Source organism: Pararge aegeria, chromosome Z (genome assembly GCF_905163445.1).
Source record: "Pararge aegeria chromosome Z, ilParAegt1.1, whole genome shotgun sequence".
NCBI lineage: Eukaryota > Metazoa > Arthropoda > Insecta > Lepidoptera > Nymphalidae > Pararge > Pararge aegeria.
In genome coordinates, this window is record NC_053208.1 from 13,124,832 (window position 1) to 13,148,763 (window position 23,932).

At 35.8% G+C, this 23,932-nt stretch overlaps 1 protein-coding gene across 1 annotated transcript; it reads left to right on the forward strand.

Annotated features, from left to right (window-relative positions):
- Positions 1–1,351: 1,351 nt before the first annotated feature.
- On the forward strand, positions 1,352–22,733 carry LOC120636091 (protein RCC2 homolog). Its single transcript, XM_039907388.1, has 12 exons — positions 1,352–1,490; positions 3,356–3,547; positions 3,629–3,775; positions 4,615–4,690; positions 5,758–5,889; positions 10,944–11,043; positions 12,058–12,161; positions 12,254–12,420; positions 13,045–13,225; positions 16,531–16,608; positions 17,287–17,387; positions 18,230–22,733. The coding sequence occupies exons 2-12, from the start codon at positions 3,359–3,361 to the stop codon at positions 18,398–18,400; spliced, it is 1,446 nt and encodes a 481-aa protein (XP_039763322.1). The 5' UTR covers positions 1,352–1,490; positions 3,356–3,358; the 3' UTR covers positions 18,401–22,733.
- The last annotated feature ends 1,199 nt before the right edge of the window (positions 22,734–23,932 follow it).

A 23,932-nucleotide genomic window follows, 5' to 3' on the forward strand; every position in this document is an offset into this window, starting at 1 on the left:
TTGAGTAAACTCTGGCAGTGGTTTACTCAAAAACAATTAGGTTTTCGGTTTCACAGAAAATTCTTAGAGACAGTACAGTGTGAAGTTTTCATTTTTCATCAAAGTCATTAATGAATCAATCTATGCTATTGATATGTATGCACTTTTGCCATGTCATAGGTAGTTCATCCCTTTACCAAAAAAACCATTCGGACATTCGGACATTTGAAGGCACTTTGGCCCATCGGAGTTGAATTTTATCCCTTGCAAGAAGTTATCCAAATTTCGAAAAAATGGGAATCTGTTAAAGCAGGGTCCGGTGAGTTTGGTGGATTCAAGCTCCTCTAATTTGCTAGCAGTCTGTTGTGCAGTGTGTGGTCTTGCGTGGCTAGAGTGGAAGCAGCAGCTGCCTAGAGGGATTGACCGGCCTCGGCTGTTCAGCACCTAACTTTTCCATCATTGTTTGCAGTAGCTGCTAAAAGACATCCACCGTATTCGTCTGGCCAGATTTAAAATAGTGCCGGTGTAGACACCGGCACTATTTCACCAAAAGCTCGCGAGTAATTTTTTTTGTGTGTGTCCGCTTAGGGTAGGATTTGGCTGATTCGCTAGGGCTCAGCCATTGCGACGAGCGTTTCAGATTATCGAACAGGATCCACGTTTCATGAGTTTAGCCGGTTGAGTAATGTAATACTGCAGCGTTTGTCGGTTTGCTATACTCAACCACCTTTCTTTCACCGCTTTTTCACCTTCCCAATGTTAATTAAAACAAAACAGTTCAAACTAATTTGATCATAAAATGAAGACAAATAAGAAAAGTATTAAAAATCATCTTTATTACTCAATCGACGATTATTTCCATGGTTTTTTTCTTTTATTAAAACAACTTTGATACATAATAGTACTTACAGTTTATATAGTCTATGGTTACTCTCTAAAGACATTATTTCTAACATGTCTTTTAATGTAAACAATTTTATAAACAACTTTTAGGATAAATTCCGTTTTAAAATTGAGAAAATAAAAAAGTGGTTCTAAGTAAATTAATACAAAAAAAAAATTTATTAAACAATCAGTTATAACATTTTTAAAACTTATTATAAACTAAACAGTAACGGAAACGTTGTATACACTTAGCTACAAATCAGAAAAAAATTACTATACATATATACAAATTTACTATATTATATATTATAATATGTAGGTGTATACATTTGTGATCTGACTTTGGGCCACTTGAACTTTGCGTTAACAGTGTTTATATACTCATTGGTTCAAAATATGAAAGAAAACACGGATGATAAACGGGTAATATAAAGTAGGTCTAATAATAATTTTTTCGCGGTATCCCCGTCATTACTCGTTACCTACACTGATACACTTACACCAAAGAGTAGGTGCTTACAACTACAAATTACAATTTACAGTTACTGGATTAGCTACATTGAGGGAACGTCTTTAAAATACAATAATTAGTTTTTTCACTATTTTGTGTTTCGCTTAACTCACCGGTAAGTTTAATAAAGTAAACGAGATTTACTTGTGTTTATTTTTATTAAAGTTTATACATTGCACGTGTTCAAGCGTAGGGTCTTGAGTATTCTTTTTACTAGTACCAAGCAAAAAAGTAAGTAAATCTTAGTCGTATTACTTAAAGATTCATAACATGTACTTTATCAAATTATACATACAATCAAACACTAAACAATACCTTCGTTTTCGACCGAATTTGATGAATGCGTTTTTAATTACAGTAGCAAGCGTCTTCTAGCCTTTAAAGTTTTTGTAGAACAAAGCTTTGGAAAGCCTTTAAGATACATACGTTTCTATTTCTTTATACATTTATGCAATGAACCATTTCATTGAGTTATTTGTACAGTCAAGTAATTATAATAATATAACTTATTTTAAATTTACATAAATGTTAATAAACTAATAAAATACATCAATAGTAATTTATATCATATATAGGATTATAAATAGCAATTAATAATTTAATCATGAATGAATAAACATTTTAAGAATTCCTGCTATTATTCTGCTGGCAGCTATTAATGGACCTACTGCTTTAAGCTTTATTTACCAGGATTGGTATTGATACCTTTGTATTTTATTGATACAAAATAAAATTAAGTTTAGTTCTTTCAAACATTACTTAAACTTACAAACTTTTCAGCTTTGTATTATTTGCATTACTCAAGCCAGCAAATAAAGTAAAAACCTTGATAATTTGTTAATAAAAAAATTATAATACCCATTAGAACTTCTTATTGAAAATGTTACCTACAAGATAACTTTTAACTAACTTAAAATGTAAACTAAACTTACTTACTTACTACCAGTTATGCCAGTATACTATTTAGCTAAGAATGATTGCATATCTGTGCTGAGACCTTTGTACAAATCATTTCCAAGCCTTCATGCCCCCATATTTCTTAATATACATGCATTTATTGTTTGCACTATAGTATTACATACTGGCTGGTACATCATAATGAGTTAGAACTATAATTCAGTTTTAATGTGAAGGGAAATGAATATAATGTTTTTTGTCCATTTGGTTTATTTTTAACTAGTTAAACCCCTTAAAAACCTTCCCTAAATTTAATTTTGAGTATTTATTAAATATTAAATAAACATCTTAATCCTGTAGTCTTGGAAAATCCAAACTTAAATGACAAAAAACAAAACTTTCTATTTTAAGATTACATGTTTTCATGAATGCTTGAATAGAATGAAAGTATAATGCAAACTACTTATTGAATTGATATATTCAATTAATATATATACAAAAACTAATCTGATTCATAATTTTTATAATTATGAATCAGATTAGTTTTTGTATACACCAATGAGGCAGAATGTGAGTACACCCTTTTCCAGGCTGCTTTACCACCAAAGATGTGTGATGTGGCTAGGCAACATTGTCAAGATGTGAATGTATGATTTTTTTTTCACCAAAGCTAAGCGGTTCAGCAGAGCAACATCTAGTGTTTGCTATGCAAAGTTAAACTATTTATTCATGGATTTTGGAAAGGAAAATTATGTTTCTATTAATAACACTGTTGTTAAAACAATTGCCACATACTGCCAGATAGATAAAAAGTTTGCATTAATTTTAATTTCAAAGTATATAAATATTTATGTTTAGTATGTGAAACTGTTATTTTTTGCCATGCCAACTGATCTAAAAATAAAAATAATCTTTAAAACAATCAGCACTGATACAGACATAATTGTGAAATTTAATGCCAGAATCAAATTTTTCAGTTTCAACATCTCTGTTGGAACCTTTTTTCAAAATTGCTTGATACTGACTCAGAAAATGTAAAAGATAAAATTTTTGGTAGCTAAAATATTTCTTTTTACATCACAGAACATGTCAAACAATGTAAATCGCAAAAGGGCAGTTCCACCCTTGAAAAAAGTTCCACAAAAAGCTAAGAAATTACGCAAGCAGATCTCTGATGATGAAGACAGTAATGATTCTACAATGTCCGATCAACCTCAAGAGGCTCCAAGAGAACCCTCACCTCTTCCAGATGAACTTACAGAAAAATTACCAGAAGTAAACTTTTATGTAGTTAATAGTGTATAAGAGCCTGTTATTTTATCAAAAACTATTCCTAACAGTTTACATTTATTACAGGAGTTGCTTAAGACATTCTATAAAACTCCTGGGATTCTCATGATTGCAGGACTTGTGTCCTGGGATTTGGTATCCAAGAGGGATAATAATCCATTGAAGAAAACTCATCCCAATCTCTTCACTTTCCATAAGTTTACAGATAAAAAGGTATTTTCAGACTTTCATTATGAATGGTTATTATTGTTACTTATGTTTTGTTTTACCCCTGCAACTCAGCTCTTGACTCCAATCTTATCTGATGGCAAATGATAATGCAGTTTAAGATGGTAACCTTTTAGGGGTATTGCACTTATAATTAACACATACCCCTAATTGCTGTCTACGCCGGAACGAACCGGAACGGTAAAACGCATGGCGGCACGTCTTTGTCGGTAGGCTGGTAACTAGGCCAAAGCCTCCCATCAACCCAGAACAGGCCATAACAGCGGAAATTTAAAATTATAATTTGTCACTGTTGGGGATCGAACCTAGGACATCATGTCTATAAACCTGCGCTGCGCCAATGAGGTAGTCATAAACTTTAATTATTTGCTTATTTTTGTAAGCAAAGTTCAGTGTTTTCATATCCTCCAAGCAGAGTTGACAAATATGAGTAGGCTTTGCCAAGTTTGGAATTAGGCTCTGTCAAACTTGTTAACCAAAATGATTACGATATTTATTACCTGCAATTTGCATAGTTACAGATTCTTGCTACTTCATGATATAAAAACTGACAGACTGAAATGCTTGATATAAATTTGCTTGATGGAACATATTCTGTAAGGCTACTTCAAAAAAATGCTATTGTGCAAATTTTTAAAGTGTACTTAAGTTGTTGTATTATGATATTGCAAGGGACAAAGGACACAGCTGAGTACTAAGTCCACTCAGTGCTAAGTCTGCACATTTGAACTTAGAGCATAACAACTTTCCTTTAAAATAATAAAATTACTAGAGGGAGATGGTCTCCTAGACTACAAGACCTTATATAATTTGTCATATTACAGTATAGACTAATAGTCAGTGGATGTAGTGCGGGTCATTCAATTCTTGTTTCTGAAGAGGGAGATGCATATACTTTTGGTGAGTGTTCAAATTGTATTATTTTTAAAAGGAACTATAGTCTTGTGAAATGGTGATAGCCCAGTGGGTAGGAGTTCGACGAGTTTGAATCCACCTCTAACTTTTCTAAGTTAAGTCAGTTTTAAGTAATGAATATAAATATCATTTGCTTAAATGGGAAATATCGTGAGAAAACCTGCATGCCTGAGAGTTCTACATAATGTTCTCAAAGGTGTGTGGGGTCCACCAATCCGCACTGGGTCAGTCTGGTGGACTACAGCCTTAACCCCTTTTCATTGTGGGAGGAGATCCGTGCCCTGTAGTGGGCAGGTAATTGGTTTATATGATGATAGTCTCTTGAGGATGAAAACCTAATTCTAAATTAGTATTATCACTTTTACTGACGCATAAACACATACAATAAGACTACAAAACATTGTCGAGCCAGTAGTGAGTGACTGTGCCGCACCTTGCCCACCCAAATAACTATAAACAACACTTGTATGTTATATGATTTAAAGCTGTATCAATGCTTTAATTTGAGCCCATTTGAATACTATGGATATTAATATAAATTTGAAAGATATATGCAATTAGTAAGATATATACATACTGTGGCTGATGCTGTTATACTCAAACCTCAATACGAAACTAGGTTGAAACATATAAGATAGCACTGTCCTTTTCACAATTACAAAGGCACTATTTTAAGACATGTGACTTTAGTTAAACAGTTGTGGCACCACATACTAAGTAATGTTCCTTATTTCCATTTCAAGATAATAAATTTTAAATGAATATGTTTTTTTACTTTGCATACAGTTGTTTCCAAGTTCTTTACCCCAACTATACAAATTTACTTACAAGAAGAGCACCCTGTTAGATTTGAGTAATATATTATATAGTTGATATTTTGTGAATTATTATATTCTTTATTTTCTGGATGTCTAGGTGTGTCAAAAAAACAACCTTTTTTGAAAATATAACGATTTACGCGGTGGTAGTACGCCCCCAGGAAGAAATCAACAATGGTCAACTGATGATGGATGTTGGATTCCTAATAAATAAATAAATAAATTGTGTTTTAGGGCGCAACACATGTGGACAGCTAGGTTTTGGCGACACGACCACACGGAATCTACCTGAGCTTGTGCCCACACTCGAAGGCCTAAATATAATTCACGCCGCTGCCGGCAGAAATCACTCCTTATTTGTAACAGGTATATTTAACAATAATAACCTTTTTATTCATGTATTGTAAACACAAAACTTTGTGATTTTTTTTTGTCCAAAATCCTTTAGTTCCTAGTAACGGTTCTCAAACGTGGTCGTTTACTAAAGATCTAAAAATAATCAATAGAGATAGCTATGCTGGCATTCTACGTCATCAAACGTAATCAAATCAGAATTGCTCTTTCAAATCGGAATTGGGGAGCTCTGTAGAACAGCTGTAGAAGACTAAGCTACCGATATAACTGAATACGTCGCGAAGCTGAAGTGGCAATGAACCACTCCTAACGGCATTGATAGACTGTGGCTAACTATAAATTAAAAGAGCCGCGGAACTCCCTACAAAATATGTCTGTCCAGCAGTGGACGTCAATCGTTACAGGTGATAATAATGATTTGCAACGACACCTCTGATCGACACCACTGGATGGTCGTATTTTGTTTATTGCAGCTAATTAGAAATAGCGTAACGTACGTGTAATGAATACCAAATTAATATCTATCAAAATAGTAATAAATAATAGGCCGACTGGCGCAGTTGGCAGCGACCCTGCTTTCTGAGTCCAAGGCCGTGGGTTCGATTCCCACAACTGGAAAATGTTTGTGTGATGAGCATTAAGTGTTTTTCAGTGTCTGGATGTTTATATGTATTTTCTAAGTATTTATGTATATATAATTCATAAAAATATTCATCAGTCATCTTAGTACCCATAACACAAGCTACGCTTACTTTGGGGCTAGATGGCGATGTGTGTATTGTCGTAGTATATTTATTATTTATTATTTATTATTATAATAAATTTAAATGTAGTTGATAAATAAATAGTATCAATGAGTAAACATCATTAACATAGAGGCAAATAAGATCGCACAGAGAGATCATCTGTAAGGTCGTGTCGTGATCTTGATAAATTATTTGTATTTTAGTACGCTAAAGTTTTCCGGTGTTCCGTTCGCGTACTGAATTTTTTTTTATGACCTACTGCGTCGCATAGTCGCTCAGTGCTTGTCTCCTAAGGGTCTTAGCGTGATGTCAATACTTCCTCGAGAATTTGGCTATCCAATACTAAAAAGATTTTCTAATCTCACTGGTAGTTGCAGAGAATAGCGAGTTATGAACATAAAAAAATTCCAATCTTCATTAATATAGACAAAAGAGCCGTAGAATTAAACGCAATTGAAGAAAGAAGCGGTGATAGCCCAATGGTAAGGAGCTTGACTTCACTTTCGGGGGTCTGAGTTCAAATCCCAGCACGCATCTCCAACTTTTCTTAAGTAATTAAAATATGATTTGCTTCAACCGTGAAGGAAAACGTCGTATAGAAATTTCTACCTAATGTTCAAAAAGGTGTGTGAAGTCCACCAATCCGCACTGGGCCAGCGTGGTGGACTACGACCTTAACCCCATCTCATTGTGGGAGGAGACCCGTGCCCTGTAGAGGGCTGGTAATGCGTTGATATGACAATGCAGAAGTACCTATAATTTAAATTTCCTTTTAACCATGATATACCTATTGTTCAGATATCGTCTCATCATCATCATCACATCAACCGATAGACGTCCACTGCTGGACATAGGTCTTTTGTAGGGAGTTCCAAGTTCCACGATTCTGAGCCGCTTGGATCCAACGGCTACCTGCGACGCGCTTAATGTCGTCTGTCCACCTCGTTGGGGGTCGACCAACGCTGCGCTTACCAGTACGGGGCTGCCATTCCAGCACCTTGGGACCCCAACGTCCATCCTTTCTCCGAACTATGTGCCCGGCCCATTGCCACTTAAGCTTCGCGACTCGTTGAGCTATGTCGGTAACTTTGGTTCTTCTACGAATCTCCACATTTCTGATTCGATCGCGTAGAGATACTCCGAGCATAGCTCTCTCCATCGCCCGCTGAGTGACTCTAAGCCTTCTTATGAGGCCCATAGTTAACGACCATGTTTCAGAGCCATAGGTCATCACTGGCAACACGCACTGTTCGAAGACTTTCGTCTTCAGGCACTGAGGGATTTCTGACGAAAAGATGGCACGGAGTTTCCCGAACGCTGCCCATCCGAGTTGGATTCGGCGGTTCACCTCCTTCTCGAAATTGGACCTACCTAACTGGATCGTGTGTCCTAGGTATACGTATTCGTCAACAATTTCGAGTGCAGTGTTCTCAACGATTACTGGTTGAAGCGGAACATAAGCATTAGACATAATCTTCGTCTTGCTCATGTTCATTCGTAGGCCAACCTGTTGAGAAGCTCTGCTGAGGCCATCGAGCATCGTATTTAGGTCTCCCAGAGTCTCTGCCATTATGACTACATCGTCGGCAAACCGAAGTTGAGTGATGTACTCGCCGTTAATGTTGATGCCAAGTCCGTTCCATTCCAGAAGCTTAAAGACGTCCTCCAACGCAGCGGTAAATAGTTTCGGGGAGATAACATCTCCCTGTCGCACGCCTCGCTGCAATTGGATTGGTCTCGTAGTCTGATCCTGTATACGAACTGACATAGTGGCGTTTTTGTACAAACACTGCAACACTTGGATATACCGGTAGTCAATTCGGCATCTCTGCAGTGACCTAAACACAGCCCAAGTTTCCACCGAATCAAAGGCTTTTTCATAGTCCACAAACGCTAAGCAAAGTGGCCGGTTATACTCTTCAGTCTTCTGTATAACCTGCCGCAGCGTATGAATGTGGTCTATGGTACTAAAGCCCTTACGGAAACCGGCTTGTTCGGGAGGCTGGAAGTCATCAAACCTACGAGCGAGACGATTCGTAATGATTCTCGAAAACAGCTTGTAGATATGACTCAGCAGCGAGATGGGTCTGTAATTCTTCAACAAGGTATTATCACCTTTTTTGAAGAACAGAACCACCACACTCCTGTGCCATGCCTCTGGCGTTGTGCCTTGGTGAATAACGGAATCAAACAATCGCTGAAGGACTTTCAGTATCGGTTTTCCACCTGCCTTCAGGAGTTCTGCCGTTATTCCGTCATCACCCGGCGCCTTGCCATTTTTAAGCTGCTTGAGAGCCACACTAATCTCGTATAGGCTGACGTCTGGGATATCTTCGGTATAGTGTCGAGTTAATTTGGCTCTAGGATCCTTAGCCAAATCTTCAACAGGCGTCTGTACTGTGGTGTACAACTGTCCATAAAAGTTCTCAACCTCACCCAAGATCTCAGGTTTGGAAGAGACAAGACTACCATTATTGGTCTTCAGTCGCATCAACTGGCTCTGACCGATAGACAGATCTCTAGCGAACACTTTAGAGCCTCTGTTTTGCTCGATGGCATTTTTAATACGCTCTGTATTGAAGTGCCGCATATCACGAGTCTGTGATTTAGAGATCTGCCTATTAATCCGCCGGTAAGCGGACGCGTCTGCTATAGACTGTAGTCTCATCTCTTGCCTCTCCGTCATAAGCTTGAGTGTATTGGTTGAGAACCTATTGGCCTTGTTTCTACGGTGGGCCTTGTAGAATTTGGACCCGACTGTTTGGACAGTTTCCACCAGCCTGTTGTTCAAATCGTCCACAGTGTCGCAATCTGCTAGGCAACCGAACCGGTTCTGTAGTTCTAGTTGAAAGCTCTCGGGGTTTTGAATATGGGCACGAGTAGGCCGGAGTGTAGACTTCACCAGTCTGACTCTTTCAAGTTGAACGTTTATACTCAATGTGCCTCTTACCATACGGTGATCACTTCCGGTTTTAACCCTGTTGATCACAGAGACATCATTGAATACATGCCGTTTGGTCGACATGATGAAGTCGATCTCGTTTCTCGTGGAACCATCGGGGCTTATCCAGGTCCATTTCCTGTGTGGCCGCTTCCTGAAGAAGGAGTTCATCATATAAAGGCCCTCCTTCTCCATGAAGTCAGCCAACATTTGACCCCTGTGGTTCCGTTGCCCATACCCAAATTGCCCCACCCTCAACTCTGAACCAGTTCGCTCGCCAAGCTTCGCGTTGAAATCCCCCATCACAATATTGTAGTAGGTGTTCGAGGCATGTATGGCTTTTGAAATGTCCTCATACAAAACCTCTACATCCTCGTCTGGGTGTGCCGAAGTCGGCGCGTATACCTGTATGACCTTCAACGAATACCGTTTGGTAATTCTGAGTATAAGGTATGCTACCCTGCTCGACACACTTTCGACTTTTACAACATTGTTGACGAGAGACTTGTGGACGATAAACCCGACACCACCCTGTGACTGTTGGTCACCCTCCCGGTAGTAAAACAAGTTGCCGGATTCCAGGATTATCGAGTCCTCCCCCTCTCGCCGGACTTCAGACAATCCTATAATATCCCAGCGCAACTTGCTCACCACTTCTTCCAGCTCAATCACCTTTCCATCGGTCCTCAACGTGCGTGCGTTGTATGTTGCCAGGTCAAGTCGTCGGGGTTGGCAGCGGAATCTCTGCCGGAGATTCTTAACACCCCTTGCCCCGCCGTTACCATAACCGCTGCCAGAGCCAGGAATAGCGGGGCCGCCGGGAACTAGGGGCTGTGGTTTTTTTCTCCTTCCCATTAAAGATATGCCCGATAATGACCACGCTGGGCAGGCGGGTTGGTCATCGCAGGGCTAGACTGATCGCCCCGGCGTCGCTGCTGCCCGACACCGGTCTGTGCCATTTGTTCAGCCTAGCCAATTCGAAGTGGTTATACCGCCACTTGTCGGTCGCCAGAGCCTCGTCGGTTAAACAGCAGGGTGCACCACGTGCAGGTGAGGTTGGCAATTTGGGAGGCTGACTGGTACTAGCCACACCCACTTACACCCCATATAAAATCGTAGATATCGTCTACAAAATATAAAATCTCACAGGTTTTATAATGTTTATATATATGACTGAAATATTAAAGAAAAATGATATCCGCACAGTATTTGAAAGAGCCCACGTATCATATTTAAAAAAAAGTAGCGGTCGCCTGGTTGAGGTTTGTTTTTTAATTTTCTGCCAGGCCCGCTAGTATATTTTACGTGTACATTTAATTTTTATATAAAGCAACAAACTGATATATGAAGGAACTATAGTGCTCAGTTTACTGTTTCAGACACTGGCACTGTATACGCTTGTGGCGACAACAAGAGCGGTCAGTGCGGCCTCGGCAACACCACGCCCTTGATTCACAAGCCCACCCGCATCCGATACAGGTGAGTTACCATGGAGCATTCAGGTCAGATCTGATGCTAGCGAAATGGTATATAGTTACAGCGTCAATTTACGCAGGATCAAATCCAACTCAATAGGTGGCTGAGCTTTTGCAGCTGCACACGTTTTTTATCTGCGTTTACTACGCTTTTTTACTAATCCCGTGGGAACCCGTTGATTTCCTGGGAGAAAAAATAGCCTAATTTACTTCATGGAGTGCATCTCTTAGAGGCATAAAAGCAGTGCTCCCATTCTCAGGTAGACTTACAATTTGGGGTTTAAAAAAAATAAAAACATAACTAAGAAAGTGCCATCTAGTTATATCCGGCCACAATTCTATGTAAACTCAATGGCCGTCAGGTCTCGGGTCATGATTTAGAAATAAAATAGGCAATGTTCATAATAATTCTATTATATTTTAATTTCGAATTGTAAGCGGAATCCCTAAATTAAAAATATTACTTGAAATATAACTTAAATCTCATTATATTACTGCAGCATTGACAATTAAATATCCTTTGCCAGGTAAATCGTTTATTCATCGCTCGAAATAAATGCACCCTCTGCAGAGATGCACCGCTATTGAATCCATACATTGTTAGGAAGTGCTGGTGTGTATATATATGTAGTGTGTGCATAAGATAATCGTGTGCGTGTATTACACAATCTTGCTTCTTTCTATTAGTGCCATTTATCTAAAGGAATTTTGCTTCTGTGCGAATCTTAAAAGCACTGATTACGGAAATATTATAATATATCATATATATTCTGTAATTTTTTAAGTCTCTATTTAAAAAATTACAGACTTCCTTACAAACTCTATTACTGTTGTCTTAGGGGGCTTAGGTGTAGAATTTAAAAATTGAGAATCCACTACAGGGACAATGAACTACAAAAGAGTTTACCTAATACAGTTACCCTTATTCGTGTTTCAGGAATTTTTTTGTAAGTTCATCCTAAAAATTTCACCTTCCGCTGTCTTATAAAATGTATAATTGCAAACTATTCATTTACAGTGGTGCTCCGATAGTAAAGGTGGGATGTGGTGCAGAGTTCTCTCTGATACTTGACTGCAATGGAGCTTTACACTCGTTTGGGCTGCCAGAATATGGACAACTAGGTACGCTTTTATTTACCTTTAAAAGTGATCTGTTTTATTCCAGTCACCTACCAAATAGTTATTTTACATGCTATAATTAAACATTTTTTTAGGTCATAACACTGATGGGAAATATTTTGTGACATCCACCAAGCTTTCGTACCACTTTGAGACCGTTCCTAAAAAGATGACATTTTTCTATGAGAAATCTAAGGATGGGCATGTGACACCGATCAAAGATGTTGCCATAGTTGATTTTTCTTGTGGCAATAATCATACGGTAAGTTATATATCATCTCTACTATTATAAAATAGTATTAACCCCAATATATAGAATCCAAAACCCATAAGTATCAATAAATGATATTTCATTTAGAGAATTTATTATAATTTAAGTTTTTTGGTTTTGAATACATTCTGAAAATAAAACAATTGTCTATGTAGTTCTTCTCAGCGAAAAAAATATGTGATTTTCTTCAATATATCTCTGACTAATTGGATGTCTGCTTTGCAAGATTCAGTACAAATTTTCAATAGAAAAATATAACAAAGTTACCTTGTTGTCATTTGGTAGTACTAGTTTACATGTTTTAATTAATAATTTATTCTAATATTTCCTCGCAAGTGTTGCACTAATAATTATACAAAATTTTATTAATGATTAACTTGACAATTCCTACTCCAATTAATTTTATAGTTAAATATAGTTTTAAGGAATAATTAAAATTATATTTGATTCACAGCCAAAGTACCTGACATTGTGTCGATGGGTGTTTTGATAAAAATACGGGTACATTTTCGATTAACTTCGGTCTTGTATTGAGACTCGGACGACGCATAGATACCTCTTAGTGTGTTAGTCGCCATAAAATTATAAAATTAATGATTGAATTTTTGTGCATAGGTTGCAATAGATTCATCAAAACGTGCCTTCAGTTGGGGATTCGGCGGGTTCGGTCGTCTTGGCCACGCGGAACAGAAGGACGAAAGTGTACCGCGCCTTATCAAGTACTTCGACTCGCAGGCGCGCGGCGTTCGCTCCGTGCACTGCGGTGCTACATACAGCCTTGCTGTTAACGAGCTTGGTAAGCGTATGACGTAACATCCTCCATATCTCCGCATCTGTTGAGGCCAACATTCCGATTAAGATGGATAGTATATTATTCTTGATTGGATCTTGTCAAAAGCGGTGTAATGCTAGGGTAAGACTTCCTTTTTGGGGGGACCGAGTTAAATACCAGCACCTCTTACTTTTCGGATGTGCGTTTTAAGTACTAAAATCACACTTGCTTTAACGGTGTAGGAAACCTACATGTCTGAGATTGTCCATGGCGTGCGAACCTAAGTGAAGACTCGTGCTCTGCAATGCCGGCCCATTTTAATGAGTTGGTAACGTCGAATTTGTCATTAAAGCCGGCCTGGACGAAAATTCGTACTCACTTATCTATTTATCTATTTCACAAGCCTAGCCTTTGCTAAGGACAATCACGGGATGATGTTTCCTGATGATAGATCACTTATGTTTAAAATTAATCGACGCGAATTAGATTTTAACGATGTAAACAACTCGCTCGCTAAGGTAGTACAGTGGTTTGAAGCCAATAATTGGTTCTAAATAGAAAAAAAAAGCCAAAAAATTTTCATTACCGAATGTTAAAAATGTAAAAAGCCACTATAATATTTATTAATGAGGAATTGAATCTGGTAGATACCCCAGTTTTTCTAGGAATAACATTAGATGCTTCAATGGGGCCCTCATGTAAATAATTTTTCGAACAGGCTTAGTTTTGCTGCTTATCTTACCTTATTCTTCTGCTCTAGTGAAGAAGATACGCCACATTACGGAAGTACAAATTGCTAGGCTAGTCTATTTTAGTTACTTTCACAGCATTATGTCACATGGAATTTTACTATGCTGCTGTAAAATTCTGCTGCTGATAGTGGCATTATTTTCGTGCTGCAGAATAAGGCTTTTTGTGCGATCTATAAAATGGGTCCGAGAGAGTCATTGAGAGATAAATTTAAAGATGTCAAGATTATGACAGTCTTTAGCCAATACATATTTGAAAATTTAATGTATGTTCCCAAAAATATTTCTAAATTTAAGAGAAATTGTGACTGCAATCATTTGAACATAAGAAGCAAAAATAAACTTGCAGTGCAATAAATAGACTACATAAATAAATAATTGATTTAAATGAAATTGTATACAATTGTACAATAAACTACCAGTTGATATCTTGGAGATGTCTCAATTTTAACGTTTGTATTAAACGTAAGCTTATAGAAAAGTATTATTTTAGGTATGAGGGACAACAATAAAAATGCGGTGTAATTTATTGCTCTAACCACGTTGCTTTTTAAATAGTTTTTAAATGACAATGTGAGATGGTAAAAAAAAACCCCATCAATTCGTTTCTATGTCATATTTCACATGCAGTGGCGTGCATCTCATAGATGCAAATAAGCAGTGCATACCCTGACCTCAGGGCCTCTCAGACCATAAGGACGACTTAAAATTTAAAGATTGAAAAAAAAAAAACAATTTATAGAAAACTATAAAAGCGCCATCTAGTTAAAACCGGCCGCACTTCTATGTAAATCAATGGACAAGTCCCGTGTCATGGTTTAGAACTAAAATAGACAAACTGCATAATATTTCTACTATATTTTAATTTTGAGTTGTAAACAGTATCCCTAAATAAAAAGTAACGCTTTAAATATAATTTAAATCTCATAAAATTAGCTGGGGTTTTCACGATTAAGTATCCATTGCCGGGCAAATCGTTTATTCGTGGCTCGAATTAATGCGCCGCGCCGCCGCGGTCTCCATAGAAGCACGGCGATTGAATGCATCTGTCGTTACTTGTGTGCACCAGCACACATGGAAATTCTGGTGTGTAGTGATATAATCGCGTGCGTGCTTACACAATATTTGGCTCTTTCTATGTGTGCGAGTTTTCCAGGTTTCCAGTATAGGGGTTTCGCTTGTGTGCAAATCATAAGCACTGCTTACGGAAATTTGAAATCCAAATGTATGCTTTGTTTTTTTATAAGCACAAGTAATTTGCTTTGTTTGTTATTGTTTTAAATGGCAATAATTCTTTTTTGTAGTTAAAAAATTTATCAATGAATTTTATTACATTCAAGGTCTTTAGAAATTTATAAGTACCTAATTTGTTCAAAAAGTATATTAAAATGACCAAATTAAAAGTTGCCGAATTATGTTAAATAAATTATTAACGTATACCAGGCGCCATTGGTAACTGATGAAGTAATATTCTTCAAATGACAACTTTTAATAGCATTTGTGTACTAAGAAAATATTACGGACATATTTTGACTATGATATTCTCATTATCTGGCGATCGCTCAGCGCCATTATTGTTTACCTTTTACCTTCTGTCATAACAACTTATATTCACCGAATTAGAATTAATTACTGTATTTTCGTTTGCTGTACGGTTGTTTGTAAATAGTTACAATTATTATTGTTAACATTAACCTTTGTGACAGTGTACTGTTTGTAAATGATTGTGAGGAATATTCTTAGTGTAAGAAAGTTCTTATATTCGGCGTGTGATCTGATGGTTCAGTGTGCTTGGAAAATGTAGGTAAGTTTAATTCTTAACTAACGTTTAATTGAGATTATTCGTAAAGGAAGGAATGCACCTACAAGGAGCGGCACGTAAAAAGAGCTCTGACTGACTTACAGAAACAGGCGAATAGCAGTGATCAATGTTTTGTTTCATTATTTATTTATAATAATACCTATGTTTGTTTATTGTATACACAAAAAAACATTATTTAATGTAATTGCCGCAATGGCAGACAATTTTAAAAACTCGCTAGTCGGTCGTCTGAGAGCTTACTATACCTACTGGAAATAGGAGATGATGAGAAGATCTACATGGGTATCACAAACAATGTTAGGTTAGGTACCTACTCACAAATAAAATTATACAGTAACATCAAAATAGCATGTTCAGTACCTATTTTTTTTTATGCATACCCTGACCGAAAACCCTATGCACGCCACTGTTCACATGTAATGTACACATCAAAATTAATAGATGATTTGCCTATTTAAATAAAGAAATATTTGACTTTGACTTTATATCAATGAATACTGCAGTATTTTCTAGTTATTTCTCACACAGTTACATCCATCATCTAAATATTTTTGGCCAACATTCTTCACGGATATACACAACAAGGCCCACCTTGTTTCTTTTTTATTAAATCGCTACATTAAGTTTGTACAAGCGCAATTATATTTATGTGAATTCTCAGGATCAAAATAATAATGCGAAAGCGGACCGAATAACTAGTCTTCAATAAAACACCTGTTGATGGAAAATATTGTAACTTGCAATTATTAATATTTCAGGGGCTCTATTTATGTTTGGCCAAACGAAGCGCACTGGAGAGGCAAACATGTACCCAAAACCAGTACAAGATCTCACAGGTGAGGAAATCAATAGCAATTTATATTGTAAACTTGTTATCTTTTATTTGAGGGTTGATATCTATATACCTTTTATCTTTATATCTTTTATACCTTTTCTTTTCATAATATGGTGTTATTATATATTTTCATATGCTGTGTTTACTTTTAAGAAAACATTACACTGAAATAGAATAGTTAAAATTTTAAAAATGGTTGTATTAGTGTAAGTTTTTGTAAGTAAACCCAATAAATAAAATAAAAATAAAAGTAAATATCTACTAACTACTATCCCACTACATTTTAGTGAAAATAATTTTGTACTGGTTTTATTATTACTAAATTATTGTGTTATAGATTATTCGATACTCGGAGGACTTCCTTATACTCTACTTTAGACGAATATCGTCTAAAGTAGAGTATAAGGATTAATTAGAAAAAAGTTCTTCAAAATAATGTTTGAATTTAATTCCCCTTTCACAAAGAAAAATAACTTTCGAGATAAAAATTTAATATTTAGATGGAATCTAACATATCTATAGTTTCATACTTTTGTTGTTGATATATTAGTGTGAACTCATCAAGCCAAAAATCAATGATTTACTTATCAGCTAAGCTGGTTTACTATAAGCCCTTGATCCAAGTTGAATGTGAGCTGAGTTACGGTTACAAGTTATTAAACAATAGTTTTTTTACAAGGCTGGAACATCCGTAGTGTGGGTACCAGCAACACATCGATTGTCATTGCAGCTGATGACTCACTGATTGCTTGGGGAGTCTCCCCAACCTATGGTGAATTGGTAAGAATTTATGATCTCTTATTGAACCCAAATATCTACATACAAAAACACCAAAATAGCTTTTCTGACTAGACTGGAATGGTTTGTAACATAATAATGGTTGTAGCCTCGAATCTGTTACACAATGCCTAGAAAATTTTTCACAATGTGAAACGTCATATGTTCTCATTGACTTAATGACGTTAAGTAGCAGTATTCTAAATGAATGTCCCACAGGAATTGAATGCGTTTTTGTCCATTTTAATTTTAGTCACCATGTTAGCCAATCAATAGCATAATTTACAGATGGCACTTTGCTGACCCAGAATTCTTATAATATGGTTAATTAGATACTTATGTTACGATATTATCCCCCCCCCCAATCACCTCGGAAAGCTCGTTCAGCTCAATCACGTCAGTCCTAATGACGTAGACTGACTGGGCATGTCACTGACGTCTTCTCAAAATATTGAAGCCTATAAAAAAAAACCAACTCGATAAGTGAAGTATTTCGCTCGTTATCGTGACCACAGGATACGGGATCCGCACATACACACACACGGACGTCACAGACAGAACTTTTTTAAACAATTTTTTAATTAGTTTAATTATTATAAAGAGATTTAAAAATATCATGAGTGTTAAAATATTGTTTTTTTCTCAACATTTGTATATTTATATTCACTTATAAAAGCAATAAAGAATAAAAAAAGTGACATTTTTAGTTGGAGAATCACTTGGTGTGCATAAACTGACAGTAATATCCACCTCAACGCTTTGCTTATGAGGCGTGCAAAAGTAGTCTGTAGTGGTCTGGTTTAGTTTGAAGTTTGCACGTGTACAGTAAATTGTTTGTTTGGCAGGGGACGGGTGACATAAACAAGTCCACGGCCAGACCTAGAGAAGTGTCTTCAATGGAAGGATTGAACATCACCCAGGTGGCCATGGGTTTCTCTCATACTTTGCTTCTCTGCAACGATAGCTCGGAGGAAGTGAAGCAGAAGTTGGCAACAATGCCTACATTTGACCCTTAATTACATTACAATTTGCGCGAAACATGGGAAGCGTGTAACGGTAATCGTACCACATATCCCAACATTACGTAAGCGTGAATGACTTTAAATTATTTTGTGTATATTTGTAGTTGGTTTTCTTAGTTAATTCATTTTCCATTACGATACCGTCTAGATGCGACCTAGAAATATTTGTACGAGTGGAGTTTAAAAACTTGCCACACCCTTACTTTTAAGTCTATTATTTTAAAATTAAATGCTGAACCTGAACAAATTTAGGAAACAGCTCATAGCAATTGTAACTTCAGATTTACGTAATGCAGGGTATTACTTTAATGGATTAGAATTCAGCATAATGTTCTAAAATCATATGTTTGACTTTCGTATGTACTTAACTCAATTGTCTATTGTTAAAAAAAATATCGCAGTCTCTTCACACATAACTCACCGTTTAGTTAGTAAGTTCTAAATGTTTCTCGATAATCTGCAACCGCATTGCTTGTATTTAATATAGGTAAAGCAGGCAGTGGCTTCCCTCAAGCTACCTGGTAAAGATGGTAATTAACACGGTTTGCATTCATTACTCTTTAATTTCTTAATATTTAACAGGTTCATGCATGTTTTTTAAATAAGACTTATCTGTGTGAATTAATGTTATGCCAGATCCTAATAATTATTTGGGAGGGGATTTTAATCATGGAACGTTTTTCGATTAATTAGCCAGTTGTGATTGTGGCATTAGGTGTAAACTTATGCTAGAAGCAAGAGGCTTAAGGTCTGCTGAAAATGTCAACAACAAGGAAACCAGAAATACATTTTTTTTAGTGTCACTAAAGTTTCCCGATTAGAAAAACAAATGTACTTTTACCGCGTTTGATGCTGTCAACACGTTGCTGCAGCTGAGGCCAAATGTTAAGCGTTCGCGATCCAACGCCTCTTGCTGCCCTTGATATCAAACCAAGACAATAATCGTCTTCTATTTTGAATCATATAAATCGTTAATAATGAACAGTTAGTTAACTGTGACACGAATCATTTGATGTCAATTATTTTCAACATAAATGATTATAAGAAAAATGCAAATATATCGGTTTGTAAACCCAATACGACGCCAAGCCTGTTGTGTCAATTATAAATTGGTATTCAAAGAAATACAGTAACGCCCGACACTAGACATAGCGTCTAATATTTCTTTAAATACCGAACTTCGAGCGTTTTAAGTGACAACGTAGGATTTTCGTAATGTGTTTCATCTCATCGTCTTTGTTATTAAGATAGACTTTTACTCTACACCATTGGAGGTGTTTATGTTTAAGATTATAATTTTTAAAAATGGCAGACCTACAAATATCAAACGCCTATCGTAATTTCATAGTAAATTAAAAAGAAAAAATTATACACTTCCTTACTTTGTATAATTAAAGTAGTTTGACATCTTGCAACACTCATTGCTTAAGTGCCGACAAAGCTACACGATAACTATACACGACACTCTAACTATAGAAAACTAACTCTGTTAAGTGTTTAGTAATTAGTGGAGTGTTATACAAACTAGGCAGAAATTTAGGGCAATAAACACTCAGATAGTCCTCTTTTTATAGTGTAGTCAAATCGGTATTTTACATCTAAATCGAATTTCTTTATTCAAATGACCTTTACAGCTTCGATCAATGATGACGATGAATATACTAAATGTACACCGATGCCGATTCTGTTGTACACAAATCAGCAAACGAAATTAAATTAACAGGTCTAACAGTAGCGCTATTTTTAGACGTGTCAGTTTAGATTTGTTTAGATATTTATGTACAACATTAATGGCACCACTGTTAGTATTCAGCAAGAATCATTGGAAAATATAATCGCGCACACATTATTTCCATTAGTACTGAGAAAAATAAAGCCTTAGAACAAGATGTGCTCACTCACAATCGAGGACTCGTTCGCATATCAGACTCTAGGCCGTCAAATTAAAATGAACCTAATATTGTTTATTTAAGATTTGCAAATCCTGTACTCGAAAACGACTCCTCAATTGCGAGCTAGCATATATTGTTCTAATGCTAAAGGTGTGAATGTAGAGTGACCGTCCGGAATAACAATAAAAGTGACAGTTAACCTTATTTCAGGTAATTACCTACATATAAAAAGTTACAGTCAATATTTTAGAAACACGAACATGACCGATGATGAAAAGTAAGAAGGAAACTTTACTTTTTATATTAGTTATTGATCGAAGCAATAATAGATAATTTTCATCATTATTACGAGGTGACGAATAAAGCTTCATATTGAATTGAATTTAAAAAGCTCCCCGCACCCAGGCAATATTATAGACAATATTCAGATTATTGTTAACAATTATAAGCGTGTGTCCAGGGTGCCTAACGATTAAATGCATCAAATTAGTTTAGAACCTAAATCTTATGGTCACAGATCACTGACCTCTATTACCATTGGACTGACTGTCCGTATAAAAATGACATTTATGATACAGCCATCATTGGTTACACCCTGGAACCAATATAGTGTTTTTAATAATTCGAATTTTAATTCCTTGACCACCGTATTTCAGCTTCGTAAGTTTTAAGCGCCAAAATTGCGACAGTCATTTGAAGACAACAACAGAGTGACAGCCTGTAGATAGGTAACAAAAGAGGTCAGTGTGACAGATTAAAATGAACATAACTCTTTTATTTAATGATTTTGCCAGTCAAACGATTTCTTATTGATTTTTTAACGAAGTCAGCCTGGGTCTTGTCATAGATTACGCCTAGCTTATAAACATTACACAATAAGTTCATCGAATATTAAACAAGTATACAACTTTACAAATTATATATCATCTCTTAGCTTGCGTACAAAAATGTATTATAGGTGTAATAATGTAAACAATCGATTTCCTTTGAACAATTAATATTATATTATTTGCTGGAGAGTAGGACTTGCATAGTTTCAATGCATATAGGTAAACAATAGTTTTTTAAAAGGATAACAATTTTTAGTGTTTATAACTGACTGATTTTTTCTATTTCATAGTTGCAGGAAATAAGACTGGTATTTTAAGAGTTACTATAAATATAATTATATTTTATTGACGCCTGGAATCTTATGCATTGATATAAGAAAGACCATTCAGAAAGCATTTCTTTTGTTTAAATATCACGTACCTGAAATCCATAACAGCTAAGCTCATAAGTGAAACACGCCAGTGATAAGTTATGGTCTGTTATACATTTCCAATTAAAGTAATTACAACCCATTTTAGGTTTTATTATTATTGATAAGGATAACTTAGTATAAAGAACGAATGCATGTGAACCATCCACCGAATATATATTATACAGCTTTAGTACCAGTTTCTTTACAAACGAGATATAACTTGAGACAGACCTTGGAAACGTCGATGATGTTCTAACGAAACAGTGTAAGGTCGGCGTAGAACCTCCAGTTTGTCACTATGAGTCAATTGCCTAGTGAGTGATTTTCTACGTAGGGTTACCTGTTCGTTCGAGTAAAGACGTGCCGCAAAGCGATTTAGCGTTCCGTCTCTTATAATAATGGGTTTTATAACACTGCCTCAAAACTTACAGGATAGTCCGTTACCATCTTAGATTGCATCATCACTTATCAACAGGTCAAGGGCTAACTTGTAGTGGAATAAAAAAACGACGATCTCTATGGAATCGAAAGAGCGCTATCTAGTGAAAATATTGTTACACAGTATTGTTACTAGAAGAGCGCCATCTAGTGAAAATAGTGTTTCACAGTATTGTTACTAGAAGAGCGCCATCTAGTGAAAATACTGTTTTACAAGTATTGTTACTAGGTGGCGCTCTGTCGACTCCATAATATCTTAGTCGACTTTCACGCCATTGAATTCGGAAACGTAGGTAGAACGCAAACTGTGAATAATTAAAGTACGTACACTTATATGGTAAATTTTGCGCTGACGTTATTATGAACTTATAATTTCACTAAACCTATCGCCTAAATTCCTTCAATAAACACCTAAGCAACATTATAAAAACTATTATACAAATGCATTAAACGTTCACTGCCTAGCTGATGATTCTCATAAGATATACTGAAACTCGCATCACCCAAGTATGAAAGGTTGTGAGAGATGCGAGATATATAAGGTCACTACGAATTATATTATTGTTAAGTGTAATAATTTAGGATATTTTTTTACATTTTATAATTTGATGGTCGGGGTTCTTAAGGTTATCAAACGCTAGGTTAATAAATGTAATGTAATATATTGATTAATATAGTGTGGATTAGGATAAATTGGCAGAAGTGACATTTTCGCGTATCGAAACTATAAACCATCATAGTACAATTGACTCTTTTTACAGTCGTAAATCCTATACTTCTGATTTTAATCTACAAACGTTGCACTAAAAGCCCGAAGAATTGCAAATTTTAGCCGGTATGCAAATGATCTATTTTACTCTGATGTTCAAGTATTTTGATACTCGAAATTGACTCCTGATTGACTTCGAGCGAGCAAATCCCGAACTAAGAGCACTGAAAACAATAATTCCATATATCCTATCCCCGGCCAGCTCGGTCCACCTCTTTTGTATTAATGTATTAGGATACTATGTGATTTAATTGTGAAACACACAGTATGTTTACAATTATATTAATAGAATAAGTACTTTCACATACCTAGACACCTCAAACACATATGGTGTACAATTTTTGTGTATTTTATAATTAATATAAGTATTTTCTACATGTTTATGGTGACAAGATTTTTCATAATATGGTTTAGGGGTTTTATTAGCGTACATAAATAAAGCCCATTATTAAGTTTAGTTTAATATTTTTAAAGAATACTTATTAATGTATAAATTTGCATCATACTATTGCATGGGTGTTCTTAAAAAAAGCGATGACTGTCGTGTCACTGTGTAATAAATAAAATAACATGCGAATAGTTTTAATAAATGTCTTATTTATATGTCATATAAATCTGATTTTATATGTGCATTTCTTACGGACTGACACAACATAACACCACGCCTGTGGTTAACAACTCAAAATGGTTTTGCAAATGTTTTTAGTACTCTGGTATACTAATTATGTTTTCAATCAATTTTTTCGCCACTGGAAGATAATTGTAGCGCATAGTAATATTATTGCTTTATATATATATATATAAATATACTTTTTATATAGAATAAAATCTATTTAATTTAAGCAATAATTTCAATATCACTCGCTTTAACGGCGAAGCATTGTGAGGACACCTGCATGATTGAGAGTTCTCCATAATGTTCTCAACGGCGTGTGAAGTCTACCAATCCACACAAGCTTAGTAGACTAAGGCCTAAGTCCGTCTGAGTGGATACCCGTGCCCTGAGTTGGGCTGGTTATGGTTGATGAAGATGATGAATCTATTTCCGAAGTGGTTTTTTTTTTAAACTTCTATCTTATTTTATTTAGGTCATTCAGTTAATCAATATTTAATTTAAAAGCAATTTATTAATTTATGTCTGAAAAATCTAAACAAATAAATAAAATCTCAATAATAAGTGTGTC

Coding starts and splice junctions, on each gene's coding strand:
- LOC120636091 (XM_039907388.1), top strand. CDS start 3,359: ATGTCAAACAATGTAAATCGCAAAAGGGCAGTTCCACCCTTGAAAAAA. Junction 3,776..4,614: donor ATAAGTTTACAGATAAAAAG/GTATTTTCAGAC, acceptor GTCATATTACAG/TATAGACTAATAGTCAGTGG. Junction 13,226..16,530: donor CCTTGCTGTTAACGAGCTTG/GTAAGCGTATGA, acceptor TTAATATTTCAG/GGGCTCTATTTATGTTTGGC.